Source organism: Xyrauchen texanus, chromosome 43, assembly GCF_025860055.1.
Source record: "Xyrauchen texanus isolate HMW12.3.18 chromosome 43, RBS_HiC_50CHRs, whole genome shotgun sequence".
NCBI classification, from domain to species: domain Eukaryota; kingdom Metazoa; phylum Chordata; class Actinopteri; order Cypriniformes; family Catostomidae; genus Xyrauchen; species Xyrauchen texanus.
Genome location: NC_068318.1, coordinates 27,250,269 through 27,269,800, shown reverse-complemented (window position 1 = coordinate 27,269,800; position 19,532 = coordinate 27,250,269). Strand labels below are relative to the sequence as shown.

General features: G+C 38.4%; 1 protein-coding gene across 2 annotated transcripts in view; it reads left to right on the top strand.

The window, feature by feature from the left end:
* bmp1b (bone morphogenetic protein 1b) overlaps positions 1–19,532 on the top strand; it is a 36,354-nt gene that overhangs the window by 2,137 nt on the left and 14,685 nt on the right. For both annotated transcript variants that reach the window (XM_052115831.1, XM_052115830.1), the window contains exons 2-8: positions 6,190–6,300; positions 6,517–6,666; positions 9,992–10,109; positions 13,978–14,156; positions 14,438–14,543; positions 18,715–18,839; positions 19,260–19,375. In XM_052115831.1, the coding sequence (XP_051971791.1) occupies positions 6,190–6,300; positions 6,517–6,666; positions 9,992–10,109; positions 13,978–14,156; positions 14,438–14,543; positions 18,715–18,839; positions 19,260–19,375 (905 nt within the window). The remainder of the gene's footprint in view (positions 1–6,189; positions 6,301–6,516; positions 6,667–9,991; positions 10,110–13,977; positions 14,157–14,437; positions 14,544–18,714; positions 18,840–19,259; positions 19,376–19,532) is intronic.

Below are 19,532 nucleotides of genomic sequence, written 5' to 3'. Positions count from 1 at the left end.
GATGGGAAATGGCCCGATAAACTTGGGACCCAGCTTACGTGAGGGGAGTTGGAGCAGGATGTCTTTAGAGGACAGCCAATCTTTCTGCCCGCACATGTTAACTGAGGTCTTAGCCCGGTGGCAGTCGGCTGACCTCTTAACGTGAGCACCAGTCTATATGAGAGCTTCTCTGGCTGCTTTCCAGGTGTGTCGGCACCTCTGCATAAAGGCGTGGGTGGACGGACTTGTATGTCGAGTTCTTGTCCGGGAAACAGAGGGGGCTGATATCCGAGGCTGCACTGGAAGTTTGATAACCTTGTAGACTACGACAGCAAGGAGTTGTGGGCGTACTCAACCGAGACTAAATGATCACTTCAAGAAGACGGATTATGGGAGGCCACACAGCATAGGGCCTTTTTCAGCTCTTGATTCGTCCGCTCAGCTTGTCCATTTGTCTGTGGATGAAACCCAGAGGACAAACTCACAGTAGCCCCCAGCTGTCGACAGAATACTGTCCAAAAACGTGACACAAATTGGGCCTCTGTCAGAAACGACATCGACCGGGAGGCCATGGATGCGGAAGACGTGGTTAATGACTGCTACCGCTGTCTCCCTCGCTGAAGGTGATTTGGGGAGGGGAATAAAATGATCCACCTTCGAGAACCAGTCCACTACAGTCAAAACGACTGTGTTGCCATGGGAGGGGGGAGACCAGTTAGAAATCCATGGCTATGTGTGATCAGGGTCCCGAAGGGACAGGCAGTGGTTGGAGGTTTACAGTACATATTATTAGTCGCACAAATGGGGTAAGCGGCTACAAATTGTTGTAAGTCCTGCGCTAATGATGGCCACCAGAATCTAATAATCTGAGTGTCTGAGTGCGAGTCGCCCCTGGATGACAAGCGACATTGGATGAGTGACCCCATTGTAGAACGTGCGTCCGGGTTGATCGCGGAACAAATAACTGTCCCACTGGGCATGTTGCTGGGGGCGTGGTGTTTCTTAGCGCCACACAGACTTTAGCCTCCACCTCCCAGGATACCATGCCCACCACGTAAGTGCCGGGTAGAATGGTATCGGTTGGGGCGGTGGAGGTATCGACCTCAAAACATTGAAATAGGGAGTCGGGCTTGACATTTTTAGAGCCCCTGCAATAAGACAGCATGAAGTTGAAATGCGTGAAAAATAGTTCCCAGCGAGCCTGTCTAGAGTTGAGGTGTTTGGCACTACGAATATACTCTAGGTTCTAATGATCTGTCCAGACCATGAAAGGTACCCCCGAACCCTCTAACCAATGATGCTACTCACCCAAGGCCAAGCAGACAGCCAATAATTCTCAGTTGCTAACGTCGTAATTACATTCAGCTTGTGTTTTAGCGGTGCGAAAAAAAGCACATGTATGCATCTTTCTGTCCGAGGGGGAGCGCTGTGACAAGACTGTTTTGACACCAACCTCAGATGCATCCAACTCCAACATGAACCGACTGTGCATGAAAAACGAACTTCTCCGGCTAGACAAACAGCCGACCCTCTAACAGTCGATGAAGCACCTGCCTAACGTACTGCACATGCACTTGCATATTCTGGGAGAAGATCAGAATATCATCAAGATATCAAGATCGTTTTGTGTGACAAACACAAAACGATCGACCGTGTCTCTAAGCACGACATTCACGAGCCTCAGGAAGACAGCGGGGGCTTTGACCAATACGAAAGGCATAACCAAATATTCAAAGTGCCCGCTACGGGTGTTAAAGTCTGTCTTCCAATCAGGGCTGGACTGGTAATCTGGCATACTGGGTATTTTTCAGGTGGGCCGAAGCACTTTGGGGTCGATCAGGGGCGGACTGGCCATCGGGTGAACCGAGCGGGCTGGTTGGTCGGCAACGATAAGCTAAAATGATCCGTTATGCAAAACGGAATATAAAACAGTGCCACGATATGCAGAAAAGGACAACGAGCACCCCCTCCCTTAACTATTGGGTCAGTTGCTATGTAAAATCCCGAGCCGATTTCTCTTCCCAGTCCAGCCCTGCTTCCACTCATCCCCCTTCCTAATCCAAACAAGATGATAAGCGTTGCATAAATTCAACTTCGTAAAGATGGATGCCTCAGCAAGCAGTATTTGACAGGTTGAGGACATCAATGGCAAAGGATTGCAATTCTTCACCGGGATGGTTAATAATCCAATAATCTATACAGGGTCTAAGCGAGTCATCCTTCTTCTCCATGAAGAAGAACCACGCCCCTGCCTGCGAAGAGGAAGGGTGAATGAGACCGGCTGCCAGAGAAAAATTTATATAGCTGTTCATGGCTTCCCTCTCGGGAGCCGAGAGCAAATACAGCCTGCAACCAACAGATACATGAGACTGGACCAACTAGACAGAGAGAGTGAGGTTAGTAATCAACATCAAACAACAATCTATCAAAGATACTGAGAACACAACAGGCTAAAGAAGGGAGTGAATTAGGGGAGAACAGATGTTGCTCGGCACGCTAATCAGTGGCATGATCAGCATTCCCCCGGGAACAATCAGTGTTCCTATGGAAACTCTGATCATGCATGCCCACCGTGCCTGCGAGACATGAGGAATAGAAAATTATAAAACAGTGCTGAGTGACTCCAACCAAATTGGCCCGGTTTCTAGGGAGGGTAGAGTCATACGGGGTAACCTCCTAGTGATCGCTATAATGTGGTTTGCTCTCGGTGGGGCACGTGGTGAGTTGTGCATGGATGCTGCGGTGGATATCCACATGTGCTATATTAACGCACTCAACAAGCCATGTGATAAGATGCATGGGTTGACGGTCTCAGACGTGGAGGCAGGGACAGCCCACTTCCATGGTGAATTGTAAATGATGCAATTGAGTCGGTCTCCCTACACTCTTAAACTAATTTTAAATTAGCAAATAAGTAAAAAAGCTGTAAAATTAAAATATATTGTTTAGAAACTTATAATGAACAACTTAAAATCAATAGTTTTATATTTTCCAACTTGCTTCACAGGAATGACGTTAGTGACAGAAGGCGAAAATGGTGGAAAACTACAAAACTTCAGCTTTATCTTTAAAAAGTCTTTAAAGTTTTTAAGTTTTCATGCATTAGACATTTTTTAAAACCCACTTTTCTGTCAGTGTATTTACAGTGTATGATCATCTCGACCAGACTCAAGATTTGATGCCTTTTTTTGCTGTTTTTCTTTTCACAATGGGCTTGAGCAAAACAACTGGGAAGATGCTAATGGAGACACATGGTCATTTGTCTGTCAAAAAGGCTAGACCTCAAATTTATATTTAACATTTAATGGGGAATGGCTTCACCTGAAAAGTTGGTTTGCTGTAATTTGCTTCTTTCTTCTTTTGACATTTAGAGAACAGCCTGACAGGAGGGTGTGAACATTATGTCTTTATGTGCATGTTTATTTGACAGCTTTGGGTAAGAAACAAGAAAGGCTGAAGCATGCTCATACAAGCATGGATTTGTTTTTAGATTGTGTAGGCAATGTTTCAGGCATAATAAGGTCACCTGGCGTGCTGTGAACAAAGGTAAAATAAAAAATGTCACTAAAACAAAGAATTCTGCCAGTAGGTCATACATTCTTGACCTGATAAATTAACTCAAGTACAGTTAACATTTCTTTTACAGAATATAAAGGATGAAAATAATCTCTAAGAAATTAAATACTGCCCTATTGTTTACAGTAGGTGCCCAAAATGAGCAGCGCAAATATTCAAATTTCTACAAATGACTCTAATCAATCAGTTCTTTAGAATCAACACCGCAAAACATACAGAACTACCTTGAATAACTCATATCAGTCAATTCATATTAATGTACACCTCGATATATATACAGCTTCTGAACCAATGACTCTTATATGTTGGTTATTTTGAATCTATGCCGCTAAACATAAAGCGCAACCTCTTGAATGAATGACTCTTACAAGTCTGTTAAATCTACATTGAAAAACACACATTGCTACCCCCTTGAACTAATGATTATTTTGAGTCGGTTCTTTTTAATCAACACCACAATACATACAATAAAGCACTACCTGCCGAACAAATTACTCTTACCAGTTGGCTCTTTTGAATTTACACCGCAAAAGGCTGCCTCCTGAACTAATAACGCTTACAAACCGGTTCATTTAAATATCTGCCGTAAAACACACAGGGCCATCTCCTGAATTAATGACTCTAACGAGTCGGTTCTTTCAAAAGTACTTATTACTGTTTTATGGCTTTTAGTCTGTGTGTCCTAAAAGTTAACTCAATTAACCTAGCAGGTACAGTATACACAAAAGTTACAAAACTTCTCTTCCAGGAAAATTAACCAAAAATACTGAGCTCATATTCCTACCAACATACTGTTTCAATAGCAGATACAAGAAAGGACAAGAAAATTGCACTTTGACCTTTTCATGGGGTCTTAAATTGAACATACATTTAGCAAGAAATATGGATCATTAAATTGATTGGACAATAGGCTTTTATTCACAAGGTAACACGAGTTGTCCTTTAAAATATGCAACTTTTAGATAAAAAGTGTATGAGAAAGTTCTAAGATTAAGTTTTTGCTGACAGACGACTCATTGATCATTGCATGTTTTGTGTTTCGCCCATCTTTAAAGTCAGCACTTTTTTACACTTCTTCAAAGACTTTGAAGTTTACGGCAAGGGTTTGTGTGCCTAATTAACAATTATGGAACGTTTCTTGTTGTAAAAAACACTCCTTCTCACTTATAGATAACTTTCATTAATAAAAATGCAAATAAATTGTTTTGAGGGGGTGGAAGCTTTAAGATCTAACGATATTTACAACAATGAAAGAAGCTACAGAGGTTATTTAATCCCAAACAGACACCAAAAAGTTTTAAAAATCACAAACTTGTTCTATTACCTCATTTACCCCTGACAAAAAAAATACTAACAACTTAACTTTGGTTCAAAAGGACCATCCATGCAATTAGTGAGCTGTAAATCCATTTAAATGAAAAGCATCTGTTTAAAGCCAGCTAACAAATTCTTAGAATAGGCTGCACATTAAATAATCCTTCATTTAAATCCCTCCTTTTTAAATCCACAACACCTGTGCTTTATAACTATGGCTTCTGTACTGCTAATGAGTCAAGCCTTCAGGCAAAGTCTCAGGAGTCTTTATCGGGTTGTTGGTGCTGCTGTCCATAGTGGCTGTGACGAGAAACGGAAGGCAGCTGCCTTGCTGCCCAGTTTCTCGATTTAACAGGTAACATTTTTATATGAAGGTGCATCCTAAGAAAACTTGTTTTAGACTGGTTACCAAAGCATTATAAGCTGCTTCTTTTCTACTGTCTTTCTTTTTCCTTCTCTATGTGTAGTTTATACAGTATGTGTGTGCAGTGTCTGCAGTGTACAGACTTGTATATGCAAAAATAAATAAATAAAACCAATTTACCCAAAATATATATATATATATTTTTTTTACTAGTGAATTAGACCTCAAGATTGTTTCGATTTAAAACTGACCTTTGTAAGGTGTGAATGTTTTTGATGGTACTGTTAAATCTTAAAGGTATAGTTCATCCAAAAATGAAATTCTCTCATTTACTCACCCTCATGCCATCCCAGATGTGTTTAACTTTATGTCTTCAGTAGAACTCAAACGAAGATTATCCTAAGAATATCTCAGCTCTGTTGGTCCTCACAATGCAAGTGAATGGTGACCAGAACTCAGAAGGTCCAAAAATGACATAAAGGTGGCATAAAAGTCACCCATATTACTCCAGTTGTTAAATCCATATTTTCTGAAGTGATATGATTGGTGTTGGTGATAAACAGATACATTTTTAAGTCCTTTTTTTTTACTATCAGTCTCCACCTTTGACCCCCACCCAGTAGGTGACTGAATGTGAAATTATAGATTTACAGTATAAAAGGACTTAAATATTGATCAGTTTATCACTCACATCTATCAAATCATTTCCGAAGATATGGATGTAACTACTGGAGTCTTATGGATTACTTTTATACTGCCTTTTGGGCCTTCAAAGTTCTGGTCACCATTCACTTGTATTGTGGGGACCAACATAGCTGAAATATTATTTAAAAAATCTTTGTCTGTGTTCTGCAAAAGAAAGAAGGCCATAAACATCTGGGATGGCATGAGGGTGAGTAAATGATGAGAGAATTGTCATTTTTGGGTGAACATTTCCTTTAATATCTTTGTTGCAGCTGCTTTTCTGGGGGACATAGCTTTAGACAAGGAGGACTTGCGTTTGCTAAAGGTGAAATATATGGTTGCTGCACTGAACACCTCTTCTAACTTTTCTTTACCTGAATCAGGTGAGTATGGTTTTAAAGCACAGGCTTCTACCATGCAGAAATATCTAATGTATAATCAGTAATCATAAATTATTCTGTGCAGTTGGGCACTTAGCCAAGTTTAATTTGCAATTCATCATTTTGCCAAGTTTAAATAGCCAAATTAAGTTTGTTTTGGTTGTAAACTTTTGCAAAAGTGGGTAAATAAATGTGTCTAAAGCATTGTCTTTGTCCTAGAAAACAGATCCTCAGCCAATAGCAATACAGAGGGTGACCCAGTTTTGGCCAGTCGAAGCTTCCTACGCAGACGCAGAGCCGCGACAGCCAGGCCTGAGAGAGTTTGGCCAGATGGCATAATCCCCTATATTATTAGTGGCAACTTTAGCGGTAAATTCCTACAGTATTTTTATTGAACTACATTTGATATAATTTAATTAAATAAATTGTATTTTATTTGTTTTATACATATATATATGAATGGTGTTAAGTTATTTTCCATCTTAGTCTTAAGGCTAGGGTATAATTTGTTTTTCCGTTTGCTGTTATGCCTCGTGCAAGGTTGAGATAATCTTGATCACGAGCATGCACGGACATGTCTGTCGCATTTGCACAAGGAATGCTTTGCGATACTCTTATAGGACCGTCACCATCAGTTGCATTTACATATGATGCAAACAGACACAAACTGTCTGCGTGTTAAAAAAAAACTGGGCTGAATGGGAAGAGTACGCCCATACTGTGCTAATGATGACATTTCATGCGAGACATAGCGGCAAATGAAAAACCGAAGTATACTTTGGTCCTCAAAGGCTTTAGTTTTAAACTTTTAGTTTGTCCATACATGTACATACTGTATAATAAATATACTGTATATATATATATGTAAAAAAGGGGTAAAACCAAACTATTGGTCCGATGTTTGATTCCAATAGAATGGCCCCTGAAGGTTTCTGCATTGTTCTGTCTTTACTGAGTGCTAAACCAAAAACATTATTAATTTGTACTTTATCAGTTGAATCCTTTATTAATTTTATCTGACTCCAATTTAATATTAATCTGAACCTCTAATTTCGATTTAAGCTCTAATTGAGTTCTGATCATTCCCTTTAGTGTAATCTTTTTAAGTTATTGATTACTATGAATCATCCTAACTTTCAATATTTACATTTACATTTATGCATTTGGCAGATGCTTTTATCCAAAGCGACTTACAGTGCACTTCTTACAGGGACAATCCCCCCAGAGCAACCTGGAGTTAAGTGCCTTGCTCAAGGACACAATGGTGGTGGCTGTGGGGATCAAACCTACAACCATCTGCTTACCAGTTCAGTGCTCTAGCCCACTACGCCACCACCACTCCTTATCCTCCATTATCCTTTCATTCGGGTCCCGATTGTCGCTCAGAGTCATATGCCGGCTGATTAATTGCATAGGTCTCACAGACAAAAAATTGCCAGTCCCGTTCATAGTCAGCGGTTGCTGGGTTTACTAATATCATCTGGTTTGGCCGCCTACTGCTTGCTCTTAACCAGATGAGAGTTTTATTAGTCACGTTTCATACAACTTGCAAAGACAGTGATAAGCAGTGACTGGTGGTCTTACGTGGTTTTCTCCTGTTCATTAGCTCCAGTAATGTCATTATCCTGGACATACATTTGCGGTAACAAAAGGCGTCCTTCGAATTTACCGGTGATAAATGATTTCGGAGGAATACAGAATAAATCATAAAGTAACAATATATTTCCCAGGTAGGATTTAAAATGTAAGTTACAAAATCAATCAAATCCAGTTTCACACATTATCAAAATGAACGAACATTCCTAAAAATAAAAGACAAGTCAAAGAAACATACCTGGCAATGGAAAACTACACAGAGCAATTGTATGGGATATCTGACTAGAGACTCCCCGAGCTCTTTGCCAACCTTCTTTAAATACCAAACGATTCTATTGTTATTTCAGATGTGTTTGTTTGATGTTATTCAGGATTTGGTTTACAATTTAGGGGGTTTGTAAGTAGACCTTTGAAACTTGTGATTGAATAGGTTGTTTGATGTCTTACAAAGAATGCACCAAATCTGATGGTTCCTGTGAGAGACCTAGGAGGGACATGCCCCTGATAGAATACAGTATTTGACTAAGTTCTTAAATCTTACTTGTGATTTGTGTTTGCTGAAAGGGAATGAGACCGTTTTACCACTGGCACTGAGACCTCTTGAATGATACCAAACATGTATGATCAGAAAACCTTTTACATTACAGAACAGGATAAGTCATAACCTAAAGGGACCTGAGGTAAGAGAGGGGGCAGATGTGAGTGAGATTTGTGTTTTATGGTCTTTAATCAGTAGGGTGTGTTGTCTCTGGTGGAGATGCTCTTCAATCGGGAAGACACGCAGGCTTGAGTGAAGTTTAAGATGCCATTTATTTGATAAATGTAAAACAGAAAGTAATGTCTCTCTCTTTGGCGTAGGCCCCATCTGGCGGTCCGAGGGAGTTGTACCCGGAACCGTCATGTCCTGCCGGAGATAGGAGGCAGGGACGAGGAGCCTACCCCCGTGCGGGACAGGGCTCAACTGGTGGTGGTGGGGTGGTTGAGGTTGCTGTGATAGCACACTGAAACAGCAATGTGATAGATTGTGAGCAATGGCTTATAAAGCAATCACTTACATGCGATTGGCTAGGAATTACCCAGCTAATGGTGTGATGATGAACAGCTGCTAGTCTTCCCGCTAGAACTGCACTGCGCTTACATTTCTGTGTGAGAGCTTTATGACGTTGGCTCTCACAAAGCCTTTTGGGTGTAGATATCCTGGTGCCAGCCTTACAATATATACTGTATATATACTTTTTTATCCTTGTTCTTTTAGAACATTCAATATAAAAAACCCTTGTTTCATCAACAGAACACAAATAAAGATTTTTAGAAGATGACAGAGCTCTGTCAGGTCCTTATAATGCAAGTACATGGGTTTGATGGTCCAAAGTCACATTTAGGTAGCTTAAAAGTAATCCATGTGACTCCAGTCGATCAATGAATGTCTTCTGAACAAATCGATACGTTTGTGTAAAAATGAAATACATTTAAAAAGCAATTCCTGCCAGCAGTTCGATTACATCATGTGACATAAGTGCATCGGATAGTTCACTTGAGAATTCGGAAGCGCGCTTATTTACAACAGAAGAACGAACGTCATGCGAGAGTTTGGCCATTTCAAACAGCATCAGATCCCTGATGGAAGTGGCGGTTTAAATGTAAAAATATTTAAATTATCGACTTGTTTCTTACATAAACCTGTCGATTACCATTAATTGACTTGAGTCATGTGGATTACTTTTATGCTGCCTAGTTGTTAATTTTTGGACTGTCAAAGTACCGGCACCCATTTACTTGCATTATAAGGATCTGACAGAGCTCCATCTTCTTCTAAAAATCTTATTTGTGTTCTGCTGAAGAGAGACAATCAAACACTTCTAGGATGGCATCAGGGTAAGTAAATAATGCGAGAATTTTCATTTTTGGATGGACTATTCTTTTAATACTAATCCTAAATTGTTTCTTTCTTTTTTTCTGCTGAGTAGTAAAAAAGAAAGTAAGTAGTAGTAAGTCTCCAGATCCTCTTCAATTCTGGATTAGTGAGCTGATGCTCTCTAACTCAATGTTTTACCTTGAAAACCCCAGATGCTTAATGAGTTCATTTAAACCCCTGTAGGCAGCCAGCGAGCCATTTTCAAGCAAGCCATGCGACACTGGGAGAAGTACACCTGCGTGACCTTCATGGAAAGAACCACAGAGGAAAGCTACATCGTCTTTACCATCCGGCCATGTGGGTATGTCCATGTGCGGTCCCTATAGAAAGATAAATGTTGTGCACAATTGAAATACTTTACAGATATTAATTATTCCAATTTCCTACTCAGTCTCATAAAGCACACAAATCGCAGCTCCCTGCTAGCATTCAAAAGTGTCATTTTAACACGATTTTCTTTATTTGGCTTTCTATGCACACTAACTGCTAGTTTTGTTTTAAAGTTAAGTTGGCTCAAGGTTGCTGTCACAGTGTGGTGGAAGATGCTCCTCTTTTTCAGCATTCAATGTCTACATTCAGATCAAAATATGTAATTGTGCATAGGTCATGTCTCAGGGTCTTTCAAAAAATATTTATTTTACACAGTACATTTTTATTTTATAAGTGCAGTTTGCTTAGGCAAGCTATTTACCATACTTCAGGGTTAGGGATTTAAACAAAACCTGAAGCCTAAATATTCATTTTTGCACCGTTTGTGGTAAAGATGAAAATGATACATCAAATCTTGTGGCATGTTAAAAAGAGTTATGTTATTGCTTTTTTAAGAGATAATTCTTGTATACTTTTATATATAACTGACAAGCGTTAGTGATCAGAGTTATGATTTTCACTTGCTGTATGATAAATAAAGTGAACAAATCCTATAGACATGCAAGAGAGACCCAAACATGTAGGGACTAGAATTTCAGAGACTTGGGGGTGGGCACTTTGACTTGAGCCTGTAAGACCCCACCTAGCAACCACCCAGAACACTATAGCAACCACATAGCAATACTCTAACAACCACTCAGAACACCTTAGTTACCAAATAGCAATGGCCTGGCAACCACTATAGTATCATGTTCTACAGAAAATGTATACTGGTAATTATATACAGTGTCCAGTGCATATACTGGATAATAACAGTGTGTGTATATATATATATATATATATATATTACAACCGCCATTTCCTGAAAAGTTGGTACATTGTGTAAAATGCAATAAAAAGAAGAATCTGTGATTTTGTTGATTCTCTTGAACCTTTATTTAACTGACAAATGTACAAAGAATATATTTCCAATGTTTTCACTGACCAATTTAATTATATTTTGTAAATATAAACAAATGTAGAATTTGATGCCTACAACACACTGTAAAAAAACATCTTCTTTTCTTTTAATTACACTTTTTAATCATTTAGGAACTGAAGATACTTATTGTTGCAGTTTTACAAGTGGAATATTTGCCCATTCTTGCTTGATACAAGACTTCAGCTGCTCAACAGTCCATGGTCGTCATTGTCTGATTCTCCTCTTTATGATGCACCATACATTTTCAATAGGAGACAGATCTGGACTGCAGGCAGGAAAGTCAAGCACAGGCACTCTGTGTCTACAAAGCCATGCTGTTGTAGCATGGGCAGAATGAGGCCTGGCATTGTCTTGCTGACTTTCCAGGACAAGACGTCATCTTGATGGCAGCATATGTCTCTCTAAAATCGTAATATACTCCTCCGTGTCTATGGTACCTTCCCACATATGCAAGTCACCCATGCCTTGGGCACTGATGCTCCCCCATAAAATGAAAAATGTTTGCATTTGCACCTTTCGCTGATAAAAGTCTGGATGGTCCCTTTCGTGTTTGGCACAGAGATCTCGACATCCGTTTTTCCCCAAACAAGCTGAAACTTGGACTCATCTGACCACAGCACACATTTTCACTGTCTTTTGGACCATGTGAGATGAGCTCGGGCCCAGAGAACTCTGCTGCGTTTCTGCGTTTAATTGATGTATGGCTTTCTCCTTGCATAACAGAGTTTCGAGTTGCATTTCTTGATGCAGCGGTGGACTGTGTTAAGGTGTGACAACGGTTTTCCAAAGTACTCCCGAGCCCATGCGGCTATATATAGAGCACAGTAGCATGACGGTTTCTCATGCAATGCCATCTTGAGGGCTCAAAGATCACGCACATTCAACAGTGGTTTCCGGCCTTTCTGGACTGAGATTCCTCTGGATTCCCTAAATCTTTTCACAATAATATGTATGGTAGATAGTGAAACACCTAAATTCTTTGCAATCTTGCATTGAGAAATGTTATTTTTGAACTGATTGACAATACTTTCATGAAGCTTGGCACAAAGTGGTGAACCAAGACCAATCTTTGTTTGCAAAGACTGAGCCTTTGGTGGATGCTCCTTTTATAACCAGTCATGATACCTTCACCTGTTACCAATTCAATTCTTTTTTTATGTCTGTTTATATTTGGTCAGTGAAAACATTGGAAATCTTTTCTTTGTACTTTTGTCAGTTAAATAAATGTTCAAGAGAATTAACAATTCACAGATTCTTGTTTATATTGCATTTTACAAAATGTCCCAACTTTTCTGGAGATGGAGTTTCTATGCATATATATATATTTGTATGTATATATATATATATATATATATATAATTTTCTAATTAAAAAGAGGCTTTTTCTTTGCAATTTTTCCCATAAAGCCCCACCCTTGAGTCTTCTCTTTACTGTTGTACATGAAACTGGTGTTGAGCGGGTAGAATTCAATGAAGCTGTCAGCTGAGGACACGTGAGGCGTCTATTTCTCAAACTGGAGTCTCTGATGTACTTATCCTCTTGTTTAGTTGTACATCTGGCCTGTGCTTGTTAGAGCCAGTTGTCCTTTATCTTTTACTGTAGTGTACACCTTTGGATGAAATCTGCAGCATTTTTTTGGCAATTTCAAGCTTTGTATAGCCTTCATTCTTTCTATATTTTCTAGAGAAAGCTGTTTCTTTTTTTTGTTGCCATTTTTTTTTAACCTAATATTGAGGTTAAGACATGCCAGTATATTGCATAATGTGGCAACTCAAAAACAAACACAAAGACGATGTTAAGCTTCGTTTAATAAACCAAGATTTTATCAAAATCTAGATCTAGATTTAAATCTAAAAAATATTTTTTTTCAAATAGTGATGGTGCTGTTTTTTACAACAGTAGTGCCCTGACTATACTTTGTGATCAGTTGAATGCCACTTGGTAAATTAAAGTACCAGTTTCCTTCAGAAACAGTGTGTGTGTGTATATATATATATACTCACAATACTGATATATACACATGATCTAATCAGTCAATCATGTGAAATCATGAACCATAAGGCGGATAGAAGTCCATGTCTGGTTCCACTTCTATCAGCCAGGAACAGAAAGTGCTGAGTTGCAGGTTCTTGCCTTTTTCTGACACTGCTGTCTTGCAATCTTCTAATAAGAACTATGAACAATATCTTGTGAATTATTACATTGGAATATCATGATGAAACGCATGTAAATGCAATGTGTAAATGGGGCCTGTGTTTACTATAATGAAAATAACTGATTTCTGTAAACAGGTTGTCTTGCATTTTTATAACATTTGAATCATGTTGGAGTATTCGATTTTTCGATTTTCAACACATTTAAAAGTTGAAAAATCTAGATTTAATTTCTTTTCCATATTGCCCAGCCCTAGTTTGACATATTATGCATTCTAGATGCTATTCTGCTTACTAAACTTGTATTACAGTTGTAGAGAGGGGTGATCTGAGTTACCATAGCCATTCTCTCTGCTTTTAAACACTCTCCAACACATAGTCCAGCCCCAACCTCGTGCAATTGGTTAAGCAAGAAATTGACACGTTGGACCACTCAGTCAGCTTAGTCAGTGTAAAATTAGGCCACTCAGATTATGTTATGGTGAAATGTTTTAAATAAAACTAGTCAATTTGCTTTTGACTGAAATTCTATCAGACATAACATAGTTTGATGTTGTTTGTCTAAACAGAGAAAAATGCAAATCCAGTTCAAGCATCAATTTCACACTTATGTCTACCAAAGAGGTCTAAAAGTGTTTTATCACACTTTATTTGTTCCTTTGAAGGTGCTGCTCTTTTGTCGGAAGGAGGGGTGGAGGTCCCCAGGCTATCTCCATTGGCAAAAACTGTGACAAGTTTGGCATCGTGGTGCATGAACTAGGACATGTCATTGGCTTCTGGCATGAGCACACGCGACCGGACCGGGATGAGCATGTGGATATATTTAGAGAAAACATCCAGCCTGGTACAGTACTTCACTGAGTTGAATATTCACCTGAGCCTCTGATTAACAACAGAATAACTTCCTGTAAAGTGCACTTCCTGTATGTGTGTTTATAGTTAATATTTACTGGTATTTTAACTTTCACACTCTAAATATCCTGCTGAAAAAAAAAACTTAAACCAGTCTAAGCTGGTTTTTGCTGTTTTAAGATGGACTTCCTGTCTGGCCGAGCAGGTGCTTAGGTGGTTTAACTGGGTAGACAATGTGGTTGGGCTTATTAGTTTGTCTGTTGCATTTTGCAGGTCAGGAGTACAATTTTGTTAAAATGGAGCCAGATGATGTGGATTCCCTTGGCGAGGTTTATGACTTTGACAGCATCATGCATTACGCCAGAAACACATTTTCCAGGTTTGGACATATACATATATAATGTGATTGCTACATGATTAGAGAGTAATTGTATACCATGTAACATGTGGAACAAACTGGATACAATTTCTGGTTAATCTTATTATACAGCCACCTATTGACACTTTTGTCAATTTCCCTTTAATTATACTGAGTACATATTGACTGCAACAGATCATCAATCATTATTCACCCTGCAGCAAAATATAAGCAAAAATCCCAAAATGGAGCACTCCAATTCATTTCTGCACATTTATTATTATTTTATCAATTATACATGACATGAAAGTCATTGCATGTGTTAGTCCTTTAGTTTTAAGGCAAGTGTTGAGCTGATAGGGCAGAGAAGGACTTGAGTAGTGTTAGTGGATTGAAGATGGAGATCCAGCCAGCTACTTTGAAGAGGTTTGTTGTTCAGTCGCAAGGACAAGCAGGAAGGAATCCAGACAGGGAGCCAATGTACAAGTGCAGAAGTCTTGTGTAGGTAGAGTGCCCTTTGGTCAGTCCCACTGGGGTTCTCAAAGGCAAAGCTCTCTTGAGTTGACTATTTTGGAAACTTTCAAACCATCTGGAATCCTTTAAGAAGTAATTAGGTATACTCTTAACAATGCAGTGTTCATTTTCAAGATTAATGTGGCCAATTACAGCTTCTTTAAGTTGATGCTATTGCCAGAGTATATTTATGTTATAAAATACAAACAATGCAGAAATTCATTTATTGCCGACTGACTGTGAATTTGGCAAAAGAGGGTCAAAGTTCTACAGCTGAAATGTTTCTGTGCTTGCTGCAATTTGAACCACTGCCCCTAGTGGCCGAAGCTGGAAGTAGTGTTGAGCTGAAACGTCCACAGGGTGGAGCCAAAAGCGAGTTTTAGTTGTAAATGATGTAATCCAGTCAACAGGAATCCATATTTTATGAACTACTCCCTGACCCAAAATCTAAATTAGATTGCTAATTTAACATTTATATAAGTTGCAAAATGTGTCTATGGTGGGTAAAGGACCATCCGAAAAGTCCACAAATTGTGCTAAAACTAGATCAAACAATGTATGAATACAATCACTGAGTCATGAAGACAAGTACAGGTGAAGGAAGAAAAAAATACGTATAAACCAACCAAAAAGTATACATAAATAAGTTAAAGGAGATAAAAATCGAAAAGATAAAAAATATAAATATATAAAATATGTTTTTTTTCTATAAGTCAGGGGTCAGGAAAGTTCTAATTTCAGCATATAAGAAATGATATATACGTTTTATTAATATCGCATATTAACTCTTAATGCATCTATTGCAAAAACTGGAGGATGTGGTTAGGGGCCACGACACTTTAATTGACACTTTAATGGTGCTTTTTTGGCATTATTAGAGCTTGACAGCCCCTCTGCCTATTCAATTTTCTTGTAAATACAATACATTTGTTGAAAAGAGCAGCGTAACCATTTTGAAGAGCATCATATTTGGCACATGAGGGTGAGTAAATGATGACAGAATTGTCATTTTTGGGTGAATTATCCCTTTAAAGCCCAGGTTGTTTTAAAAGGACTGTCAGTGCTTATAGAGTAAGTTACATTGGAGGAACAGGGTCAAGAAGAAACAAACAAAGATATCCCCCTAACAGCCCAAGAGACTGTACTGTACATGTGGTCTTCTCTGACCGCTGATAGAATCAGGTTTGGTTAGAGTTTGATCATATGTTACTGGAGCAATTTGTATCACAATGGACTGTGGGAAGCTGGCGGAATTTCAGTATAGTTGTTATTTTAAGTGTTTTGCACTGTGGCTCCTCTCCTATTGGCTTGCCATATTCAGCAATATTCACATTGTGTGGTTTTACTTCCAACACTTTGCAGTCAGGGGATCCTGGAATTGGGCCAAAACAAATAAAGCCCTTGCAGGCTTTTTGTCCAGGACAATTGCAGGGCTGGAGTGGCGTTGTTCACTGGCATGCAGGGGTGGGCTCCAGCGAGTCTGTGGGCAATACTTTAAACTCCGCTCTGACCTCTTTACTTGCACATGCTGGCCATTCAGGGTGCTGTCGTCATGGGAATTGTATGAGAGCGAGGCCTAATCGTGCTGCTTTTCGAAAGAGAGACTCGGAGACAAAGAGACACGTCAATTAAACAGCAAATATTTAAAAATATTTTCATTGATTGGAATGTAAACAGGATCTTTTATGTGTTTCAGTCTCAAGCAAAAACAGTGGTTCAAAAAAGTATTTGGAAACTTAAATGTGCACACAGTAACTTCTTCCCCATTAAAAAAGTTGTAATCTTAAATAAATAAGATAGCTGAATACTATTCGCTTAATCTCAGTAACTGTTTTGTTTTTGTTAACTTTCATACTTGGATGAAATTAATCATGGCTGATTGTGAATTTCTACAATGGCATCTGTAACTGAAAATTATTTTTAATGATGCTGCATCCACACCACTAGGTGTCACTGTAAGTCCAAGATGACATGAGCAAAAAATTGCTGAGTGCACCTTTAAGTAATTTAAAAATGTATGAATGTCTTGAATGAGATAACAAAATATCAAACCAAGTGGCATTATTTTAAAGAAAGATAGCACAAGTACTAAGCATATTTTCTGCCAATTATTTTTAAGGAGTTTGATAGATATTCAAATCAGGGCTGTCGATTTAACGTGTTAATTCAGCGCGATTCATTTTACAAAAAATAACGCGTTAAGAAAATGTACATTTATGCGTTTTGGCATTCAGAAACTTAACACAATTAATCGCATCACCACGGACCATAATAAGGAAGATTCCTGAGAAATGCAAGCTTGTAGTACAACCTGTTTACTCCAGAGGGCAGTAAGTGAAATTTCAGCTGTATGAGCAACGCGCAGTTTATACTTCAGTAGGCAGAACAACACAAACATGCGTTACGTTCTTGCGTTCAAAACACTCGAAGGAGCGCAAATGCGATCTAAGGGATCTCAAGATGTGTTTAAAGATTGAGTATTAAACTATATTTAACTTGACACAGTGACCTAAACATTTTATGTTTATGACGCAACACACCCGAGACGTCTAATGTCTCTCTCTCTTCAAATAAATGTTTTTTTTTTTTTTATATATATATTTTTTTTCTCTCTTCAAAAATGAATTTATAAAAAATCAAAATACCGTTGACAGTTACGCCGATGTAAAAAGCTCATCCAAAACAAATTGGTGAGGGGTGAGGAATCACCTATAGTATCGCTCCCCGGGTTCCGCCGGGGGGAAGATTTTTATCAAAATATATATATTTTATAAAATTATCGTCTAATTTTACATTTACATGAGACACGTTTTTTTATTCACCTTGTGGTTCAGGGCTTCCATAATCTATATTTCACATATATTTTAAAATATATATTTTATAAAATGATCGTCTAATTTTACATATAAATTGATTTATTCTCTGGTGTTAGGGGTTCATGGTAATGTTAATGCATGAGTCTGTAAACTAAACGCACTTTCAACTGACAATTTATGAAGAGAAAAAAAAAATCTTTGAAGAGAGGAAAAAAAACATTTTAAGAGAGAAAAAACATTTTTTGAACAGAGAAAAAAAATGTAAGACTTAGGCTCAGGAGGGAATTGAGACACAAGTTCAGGGCTTCCATAATCTATATTTGACATTTTCTGTAATACATTTAGATTTTTGATTTCATCATTTGACCATATCTTGTAATTGACTTTATCTCATAATTATGATTTTTTTATATGATAAATATAATGTACAGTAGTATCTCATAATTGTGACTTACCAAGTACTTTTTTCATACCCTGGGCCCGGCTGGTTAAAATATTTATTTTCTTTTCATTTTGAAAAGTATACCTGTTTCCATTTTCTTTTATCATATTAAAATAATAATAATATTAAATGTTTTTCCCTTTAAAATTAATCCCACTTGGTTTGATGTTTTATCTAATGTAATAAAACACATTCACTTTTAATTGAATTGTATGTGTCCAAATACATTTTGGAGCCACTGGATGTGGTCTTATTAGGAATAAACAACATTGTCAATTTAAAATATGCTGCTGACTGTTACTCTCTGTACTCTAGTGCAAATTCAGTTGCATTCACCTTACTGCTGCATCTTAGAACATCTAAAAGGCTTCTAAGAATTCACTCAAGGTTCATTTTGGGGGCTTTTGTGTCTACAAAATAGGGGCATCTATCTTGATACCATGCTGCCAAAATATGATGTTGATGGAGTCCGACCTCCTATCGGACAGCGAACAAAACTGAGCAAAGGGGACATCGCTCAAGCAAGAAAATTATACAAGTGTCCAAGTAAGTGGCCCACTTTATGTCCATGGCATGTCTGTACCATAGTGGATTGTTCCGACATGGCACAACCATTAATTTGAAGATGCACCCAGCTTTTTAAGGTTTCCTATTTTGCTCTTCCTTTCCAAAGCAATTTTGAAGTTTCAAGTGTTCTGGACAGATACATTTATGACTAAGCCAGCAGATCTATTTTCCATGTATAGTGGAGCAATAAAATGGCATACCGTATAAGTCCTGCAAAACTGAACTATTGTTTTTGCAGTCATCTCCTTTAATCCCTTTAATAGCTGAAATGATACACATGGTCATTTCTCACAAAAAATCTGACCTTGCCATCTGTAAAACTGCTACTGTTTTCCATTAAGTAGACTGGGTTTCCAGGTCAAGCATCTGTGAGTTTCTTGATGTGGTTTCGGTGTACAGGATGTGGTGAGAGCCTCCAGGACAGCACTGGAAACTTTTCTTCCCCTGGGTTCCCGAATGGATATGCTGCATATCTTCACTGTATATGGAGGATATCGGTCACGCCTGGGGAGAAGGTAGAAGCTGTGCAAGCTGCATGATGGACGTTTCATTGTACCTGTTGCAGTAACGATGATGTTGTGTTGTTAGACGGAGCAGTTAGAGTATAGTTTACCATGGCAGAATAAGTCTATTGTCATTTATGGTCAATTCTTGAGGTCATTTTCAAGAAAT